Source organism: Lepidochelys kempii, chromosome 8, assembly GCF_965140285.1.
Source record: "Lepidochelys kempii isolate rLepKem1 chromosome 8, rLepKem1.hap1, whole genome shotgun sequence".
Classification (NCBI taxonomy): Eukaryota; Metazoa; Chordata; order Testudines; family Cheloniidae; genus Lepidochelys; species Lepidochelys kempii.
The window spans coordinates 30529267-30538851 of NC_136387.1; the positions used below are offsets into that span (position 1 = coordinate 30529267).

At 41.2% G+C, this 9585-nt stretch overlaps 1 protein-coding gene across 1 annotated transcript in view; it reads right to left on the reverse strand.

The window, feature by feature from the left end:
• Positions 1 to 9293, reverse strand: part of SLIT3 (slit guidance ligand 3) — an 801478-nt gene extending 792185 nt beyond the window's left edge. The window contains exon 1 of the mRNA XM_073355953.2: positions 8479 to 9293. Coding sequence (XP_073212054.1) covers positions 8479 to 8663 — 185 coding nt within the window. The 5' untranslated portion in view covers positions 8664 to 9293. The remainder of the gene's footprint in view (positions 1 to 8478) is intronic.
• Positions 9294 to 9585: the final 292 nt, after the last annotated feature.

Sequence of the window (9585 nt, forward strand, 5' to 3'; positions counted from 1 at the left end):
CTTAAGCAGTGGCTTCCTCTCCTCATCTTGATGCAGAAATGAGAGAAGCTGGATTCCTCTTAAATATCCTATTCACGAGAAATGGCTGCCATTAGGCCTAGGCCAGCCCAGCTGCTGTTCATTTCCAGGACCAGGTGCAAAAGCGGGCAGCCAAAGGAAATGAGGCACTCTGGGTAACTGGAACTACGTAAAGGGACCTGGAACAACTAAACCTTGGGTCACTTGAGCTAGCAGCTCCTAGGAGGCATCACATCCTGACTCAGTCTCCGGAACATGCTCATAAGCTAAAGTGTGTGATATTTGCCATACTCAGACTTAAGCTGTTAAACTCCTGTTTACTGGCTTTTGTTACATGGTTTATATGGTGTCCCCGTTCCCCTGCCACTATCTGGAAACCTGAGGTTATGTCTACACAGCTCCACAGCTTGGATTAGAAAGGTGTGATCTGCAGCGTGCACTAGTATGCTGTTCTCTGACATACCCATGGCTATGCTGGGGTGCCAGCTAAAAGCACTTAGTTCACATTAACGCTGTCCTGTTAAAGAGTACCACATTAACATAAACAAGGTACCTTTTAGTTCACACCTGTAATGTCCACACAGGGGAGTTAAAGCACTGAATGCTAATGCACGCTGCAATTTATACCCCGAAAGTCCAAATGACAAGGCCATGTAGACAAACTCAGAATATTTTAGCCATCCAGAAGGGTCATCCAAGAAATACTAATGTTGGATGTCAGTGTCAATACCATGATCAATGCTTGAAAATTATGGTACATTAAATAGCTAAATTATGCTGGTAATCCTGTACAATTACTGACTATATCCATATGATGCTCAAATTAATCCATAGTGATTAATGTTGTTACAGCAAATACCAAACTACTGAATAATGACTGGATCCTTATTTACATTACTTAAATGCTAGTCAAGTTTTTCCTGCCTTGTACAATGTCCAGTTACTGTAGGTATTTTCATATGGATACTGGCGATAATGCAGATATTTTAAAACTCATTTTGAAACCAGGCCATTAGGAAAAAGTTTTGTTTTGTTTTTGTTTTTTTTTGTCAGTGCCATCAGTCAGAATAGGTCTGAAAGGGCTTCAGCAGGTAACTTTAGCCTGCTTCAGTGGGGTGCTGTGACATTTTTAGTGAAGCACACAATTCTCCCTTGCGTGACTTAGGTGGTCCAAAATGGCATCCTCTGCATAGTATGACCTTGCATGCACTGCACGTGCAAGGTCATGCTGTGCAAAGGATGCCATTTTGCTCTACAATGCGCATTCAGGGGCCGGACAGAATTGTCCCAAGGGCTGGATCTGGCCCATGGACCACCAGTTGGATCACATTTTTTGAATCCTAGAGCTTGCAATGCATGCCTTGCATACACATCAGAGAAGACCAGTGGCCTGCTCTGCTTCAGCCTCATTTTCTCAAGCCAGTGCTAAAAAAAGCAGCGTACGCACCGTTTAAAAATATTGGATATGCCTAAGGAAAAAAAAGACGGAATAGCTTTTTTTGCAAAGATAGCCTCTTGGCCTTTTTTGCTGGACTTCTTTCAGCAATGTCTTTGGTATGAGCTTAGCTTTAAAAGACTAAAGGGGCTTTAAAGCATGATGGGGTGAAGGAAATAAAAATAATATAAGCCCACAAGTATCATCCCTACTTTATTATTATCTACTGTTTCTAAGTTAACTTTTCACCCATCCTTCTGTAACAGAGATACCCAAGATGACAGACCATCTCTGATCTGCTGTTGGCATTAGGAGACCATTAAAAGTTTCAGCATCTGACAAGAGAGTGCAAAAGTTGTGCACATTTCCAGACCACGTAATAACCGATATTGTGGTTGCTACCTTCGTCATCCTTCCCCTTCCATTGTTCAGGCAATAAGCAACTATAATATAGTGAGACCATGATCCAGCAAACATGCACATGCTTTACTGTGTGCACATGAGCAGCTCCATTAAATTAGGAAGGCAAAGACATGCGAGTAAAATTAGGCAAAGGTTTGTTCGTTTTTTGATCAGGACTTTAAATAGCAGGTTCTTCTAAACACAAACTGTCTCCCCTTACTGGCAAATGACCTAGTACAATGGGTCTTGACTGAGGCTTTTGTACACTACTGGTATATACATAAGTTAATAATTATCATTAGAGGAAAGACTTCTTGAAAGTCAGAATGTTAATCTGATAATCAATATATTTTAAATATTTGCATATATTTTAAAAAATGGTCTGCAGCAATACAGAAGTATTGAAGAAAGGAGCTTGGAGTAAGTGATGTGACAAACAAAGCTGAATAGCCTGAGAAGTATTACAAGCCAGTGCAACCTCGCAGTTCCATTCACTCAGGCCAAGACCACCACAATAATATATTTATACAACAGAAACCACAGACCACATGAAAAAATTCCATAGTATGCTGATGACTAAACTTCCAAATTGCTCCTAAATATCAACATACTTGAATCAGCTACTCAAGCATCGTGTAGGAGAGTGATTAGCCTTGCTATGGAAAGTGAAACAAAAACTTTGCTCTACCAATTCAGAATAGTAATATGCCACCAAAAAACTTACTATTTAACAGGAGGAGGAGGAGACACTGACTGTTGAGGAACCACATGTGCTCAAACGTCATACCTAACAGAAGCTAGATCTGGAGCTCTATGTAAATTTTGGCTACGCTTTTCAATCTTAAACATCCTCAGATTTGGAGTAGAAGGGTTTTATATGGTTCAATGGGACCAGTGACTGGCTTGGATACCGTGCACTAGTCAATGCACATGTGCCTCAGCTAGGGTGACCAGATATCCTGATATAATCGGATCAGTCCCATATTAGGGGCTTTGTCTTATATACACAACTGTATCCCTCTTCCCCACTACCCCCCAAAAAAGTATCCCGATCTTTCACACCTGTATCTGGTCACCCTAGCCTCAGCCTCCCGATCTGTAAAACTGGGGTGACTGACTAAGTGTTATGTGCTTTGAAATCATGGATTTAAAGAGCTGTAAGAGTTAAGTCTACATTACAGATCTAGGTTTCCATTCTAATTAAATTAATAAATTCAACACCATAACTGTTTGACATGGTCTGTCCTGAATAGCTCACAGCATCCCAAAGTGATATAGCAGTGGAGTCCCTCTTCACACGCACTACACAAACAAAATCACAAGTTATGCTATAACTAGATTACAAACAACTTCCACAAATAAGTATGAGAAGATAAGTCCGTTCCCTACACAAATGCATGTCAAGAGTCAAATTTTTAGATCATCATCATATGATGGTTTCATGAACGTTATATAAAAGATAACTTAACCAACAAGCAGAGAAGCTAAAGGCATTTTCCAATAAAGCAATATTCACAAGCGAATACTAGCATGCCACAAAACAAATCGGCCTTGGGAATGATTTTATCTGTATAACTAAAGATTTTAACTACAGAAATATCTCCCTCTTCATAACATGTCACAGCCAGTCAAGATTCCACTGAAAAAAAAATAGAATATAATGTGAAATTGTACATGGAAATGACAGCACTTCCAGAAACTGATTACAGCATACCAGCTCAGTTAGTTAACCAAGTATAGTCCTATAGAATATTAGGCAAAGTAAGATACATCCAAAAAGCTGAATGTGAAGTACATCCTTACACGTGCTATGTAATTTCTAAATAACCAATATTTGCTTAGGTCAATAATCCTTCATTGGAGCCACATATATCACTACTTACGGTTTTCTGTACACAGTGACTCTTCTCTACAGAAGTTGATCAAAGTGCTTAGCTAGTTGCTAAAGGCTGATAAAATTTTTAAACAAGTAATTTTCTCCATTATTTAGGATGCTTGTAATGTGGTTACATTCACTTTTCAGGATTTTGTTATGCAAGTCTGCAAAGACTAAATGTTTGTTTAAATATGTAAGTTACCAGTATGTACTTAAGCCAAGAAACAAAGATGTCAAGCCACGCTTTGCCTATGCTACTGATATACTTGTTCATGTAGAAAATTTCTTTAAGGACCATCGGTTAAAAAGCTTTAAAAAAAAAAAATAAAAAATCTATTTTAGAGTCCATTTTATTTTGTTGCCTGTCCTTGTCTGAGGTTTTGGGTAGAAGGAGAATTACAATTGCAGGTTCCTTTCATAGTACAAAAGGTAAACACAACATCTGTTTACTCTGTGCTTCACGGCAAATATTTTCATTTCAACTACAAATCATTTCCTCTGCATTTAGCCATATCTTTGCTTCATGGATACATTACACTGAAATCTCTGCTGTGTTTGTTTAGCTTTGCATATAACACTGCTAGCATAAATTAAATGTATACAAGACTTTAAGGGAAGGGGACTAGCATAAAATGTGCTGACATTATGTAAAATGCAGCCATGCTTATACTCTAGATTTGATACTGCAATTTTTTACAATTTACTATGGAACATTAAATTGTAAAAAGTTTAGTCCAATTTTCCTCAGGATTATATCATCTTGGTGACCACTGGTTGCTCTGCAGATTGCAGCTCTTGGAAAGAGTTACCACCACCAATTTTCTTTCCAAGAGAAGCAATTTCCAGACATTAAAAAAATAAAGCATAAGTTTCACATACATTATTAAAAAACTGTCAAAGTAGTGACTATCATACTAAAAAAAAAATCTAATGACTTTGCATTTCTCTTGATAAAGGTAGATTTGTGCTAGTTAATTTTAAAGAACAAGTGTAAAGCATCTATTTCTTTGGTGGAATGCTTTTCTCACGGTCTCCTTAATGTTACATTTTTAGTTTATTTTTCATTTGGATTCATTTTAAAACAAAATTAAAATAATATTTAGCCTGGCTGCACTGGCCCAAACATTCTGGAAGGTTTGCAAAACCAGAATTTTAAGAGCTAAGTGTGGAAGTATGTTAAGTGATGCTGTTAGATCTACTGTCAAATTTCAAATAAAAACAAGCTGCAACTGGCATTTTCAGCCTATATCTTACCTGGGTGCAGAAAGGATGAAAACTTCCCTTTATACGGAGTAAAGTACAGTGGCGTACAAATAGCTGTCAAGAAACTCACGAGTACAACATTTGCCAAAGTATCTTACGAACCACAGCTATTTGCTTCCTGACCTGGGTGATAGCACTATTATTTCACGGCTATTTAAGCATTTTGTTTTACTAGTCAGAAGTCAGTATATTAAGTAAAAGAGTAGAAAACTACAAACCAAGAATCAGAGGGGTAGCCATATTAGTCTGTATCCACAAAAACAATGAGGAGTCCGGTGGCACCTTAAAGACTAACAGATTTATTTGGGCATAAGTTTTCCTGGGTAAAAAACCCACTTCTTCAGATGCAAAGCTTATGCCCAAATAAATCTGTTAGTTTTTAAAGTGCCACCAGACTCCTCATTGTTTTTACGAATCAAGACAATCTAACGTCACGCACAGAATTAGCAGATTGCCATGGAGCACACAAAACTGAGTGATATAATCACTCCATTCAACTTTCACTTGTCATTTTTCAGGCAATTGGACCCCTTAGTAGGCTCTGAAATTTAAACAGGAAAAGTTAAGATTGAGGGTAACTGCCTAAGGTGGCTGTAAGATATAGTGAGATTCTAACAGCACATTTCAAGCCCTGAGCAATTATTGAATACATAAAATATTTATGGCTAAGTGAACAGAAAACAGGCATGTATTTAATAGGCGGAAAAACAAGGCACTGGAATGAGTTCCTGGTCTGATGAATTTGGATATCAGAGGATATCCAAAAAAGGCCTTATTTCCATCTGTGAATTTCAAGTTCACTTGATAGAGTGCTCCCGTTCTGCTCACTCTCTCTAAAGCATCTGTCACTTGGTACGGTCAGGGACTGGATACCGGTCTAGATGGACCATTGGGCTGACCCATTATGCAAAGCTTATGGCCATTCTTATGTTCTTGTAAATAAGCGTAATTACCAAATCTTGCATAAGAAAAAAAGTTTGTTTACTATACCAATTTAAATAATAAGGATTCAAAATAGACAAAGTATTTTGAAAAGGTTATACTTCAGCTGATACTCCAAAAACAGCAAACGGTTCATAAGATACTATCAGCATCAGGAGAATAAAACATTGACGAAAGAATGGGTACTGGAAGATAGGATGCGGTAATAAAAATATAGACTAATATACATCTTCTAGACAGTCCTCAAACCTTATTACACTGCAGTCTGTATGTTACTTTCACAAGCTATCAGTTAATACTATGCATGAGTGAATAGTGGCAAGTTAATAGCCTGCTATTTTAGAGTCTACATTAATAACTTAAGAAGCTCTCCATTTACACATTATAACAAAGATCATCTGAGATACTGTATTACACCAATAAGATTAATTTTCCGCAAAATGGTCTTCAATAGTTTTTATTTCTGAGGTAAGTTAGGCTGATAAAACTTGAAGAGTCTATTATAAGAGAGTACATTCGTGGTAAAGGATTAAAACTTTAGTGTTTTATAATCTATACTGGATATTACAACCACTTAGTGTACATTAAACACTTGTACATGCATATAGATTCATAGAATTTATGGCCGGAAGGGACAATTGTAATTTAGCCTGACCTCTGGCATAGCACAAGCCATTAAATTTCACCCAGTAATACCTGCATTAAGCCCACATCTTGTGACTGAGCTAGAACATATATTTTAGAAAAGTCTAAGTCAAGACTGGATGTCTTAAGTGATAGTGAATTCACCATGCCCCCAGTAAGTTGTTCCAAAGGTCAAATACCTTATTGTTAATATTTGCACCTTATTTCTAGCCCAAATTTAACTCACTTCAGCTTCTAGCCCTTGAATCTTGCATACAGAATATGCACATCTCACCAAGTTTATGAGTTGTGCAGGGCATGTGAATTTAGGGTAATATATGGACCTAGTGTTACTGTTGTCGACTCTGTACTCTGCTACTAGGTTGAACTCTATTCTCTAGATTTCCAGGCTGCTGCTAAACAGTGTCTCAAGTTCCAGATCAGAGTTTTATGCAACAATAGATGTTAATCATTTTTTAAAAAAAAACCTCACATTCGTTTGCTCAGTTGGTGTTAAAATGGTCTGTCTGTGAAATTGCAAAGTATCGCTGGATTGCCAAGTATGGAAGATGGGAAGTTGTGTGGTTTGTAAGATAACAGAACAGCTATCATTAAAGGGCTTGTTAATATTTCCATTATGAGTTGTATTTGTGGAAGCATTAATGACCTTCTTAACAATTTACCCTTGCTGAAACTTAGCCTTTGAGAATTGAGCCCATGAGAACTTTTTGCTTAGTCACAATTCATCTGCTTATTTTTTAGTTCCAGAAAGGTAAGACACTTTGAGGGTCTGAGCTTTCACTAAATAAACTGAAATGAATAGCCAAAATGAAATACGGTGGGCAGTCAGTCCCTACATTGAACTAATTGTGTAGTTTGTAGAATAGTTCCAAACCACTGAAGTATATTTTGTATGGGATAGCTAATTTTTCAAATGTTAAAAAAAACTGAACTACACTTCAGTTTGGTTATCATTGGCAACTAACTATGGAGCTGCAACGACGTTCTGTCAAATGTTCAGTTCTACACATATCCATTACATATTGTGTGAAATATCTATATGCCATATGCACTGTAGTAACCAGTGTCAGAGTTACATTCCACTTCGTTTTAAGGGATCTCCAGCATTCCAGTAAGGGTTAATTTGAGATTGAGAAAGCTGAGGCATTCACAAAAACACTTTAGCCTCAAGATAGCAGATTAAGCGTGCATTTATGGTGTATGGTCACAAAGCTGTAGAAAGCATTAGGGCCCCTAACTCCTCCTGTTGCACTCAGGTATTGTAGCTCATGCTGCCTGAAATACCCCACCACACAGCAATATCTAGGATATACCATAAGGGGAGTTAAGGACTAAGTGACAGGCTACCCTGTAACATTGATTGCCTTGCTCTGTCAGTTTAAGACAGAAACCAGAGATTGTTTTAATACAATCTATTATCCATTTTACTTTATTTCTGCCGGCAGCTGATGTTTCCATGGGAATGCAGTCACAGTGCTGGGAAACAAAGCAAGAAGGAATCAATACTAGTCTCAAGGTGAAAGCACCCAGATTTTTAATCATATGTTAAATCTCCTGAAGCGTTTCCAGTGGTAACCCGGGTCTGTGCCAAGGCCAGACTTTTGAAGCCCTTAACAAACTAGTTACTGCAAAACCTACAACAGTAAGATTTTAAACTTAAGTTACTGCAAGAAACAAGAACCTGACACACAAGGCTTGATTAGCATAGAAGCAGGATCAGAGCGGCTGTAACTTCCGAAAGGTTCCTCCCCCTCTCCCCTGCAAACGTGAATCTGTGCTTGATTATTCAAGCTGTTAGGATTGTGCGGGCTCCGAGTCTGCACCGATATGCAGCTGTGGGGAATCTCACCAAGAGCGCGCCTACAGTACTCTGGAAACCTAAGTGTGTGTTACTTACAGTCTCTCCGCATTCCTGGGAATGCCCCGTGGCACGGTTTTCAGTCCCAGCCCATGACAATCCACATTGGAGGCAGAGCAGGTACATTTATTGGGGCACCCTCCAACAGACATCCAAGCCCCGGAGCTCCAGAAGCCCAGGATCACTCCCAGCCACAGGGACGCACGGCTCCCACCGGGCAACATGGTCTCCTTATCCCTTCCCCAAAGGGTGCAAAAGGATGCAGGGGCAGCCGGTCCTCAGAGGTGGGAAACCCCAGCGACAGAGAGGGCAAAGGGCTGCGAGGAGCTCTCAGCACAGCCCAAGAGAGCCCACTTCTCCCCGCATCTCCGCTCGCACCCCTGGAGTCCTTGGAGCACCAGCCAATCTTCCGGGGAGATCTGGGGGGAGGGTTACGATCCGTGGTGCCTTTTAGCCTTTCAGGTTTCCCAGCGTTATCAGACCGGCACCAGCAGTCGAGGGGTTTAGCAGCGCTCCAGCCAGAGGAGCCCGCAGATGAAAGAGGAGCAGGGAGTTCAGGTAAACAGAGCTAACCATCCATCAGGGGGTTCGGCAAGCAGCGCCCGCCCCACTCCGCATCGCCCAACCTGGCAGGGCAGGTAACCGCTCGGGGAGGCGACGGCGGCGATCTCAGAGCGCTCCAGCGGCCCAGCTACTCAGTCCCTGGCTCCTGCACCTTCGCCGCTCCCATGCCAGGCCAGCCTCGCTGGGGGTGGCCGCTGTGCAGAGCCCCGGGATCGGCAGGCACTGGACGCGGCTCCCGCGGCGGCCGCCTTCCCATTCACTGCGCGCAAGGCGGCCAGGCAGACACCAGAACCATGGGGGCCACTCCTCCCCCCTCTCCTCCCAAAATATCCAGGCCAGCGCTCATTGGCTGCTGAGCCCCTGACGTCGGCAAAGTTCTGAACTTTGCGGGGAAGAGAGGGGGTGGAAGTTTCGGACGCGGAGTGGCCCCGAGCAATGGCCATTGTCCCGGGCGCTCTGCCGGGCGGCACCCGGGGGGGGGGCGCCGTCTGCAGCAGAGCGCAGGGGGCAAAGGTGCGGGCTCTGCGACGGCCCCACTGCGGCTTGGGGTCCGCTCGCTGGGAGCGGCCCCGGCCCGGGCTT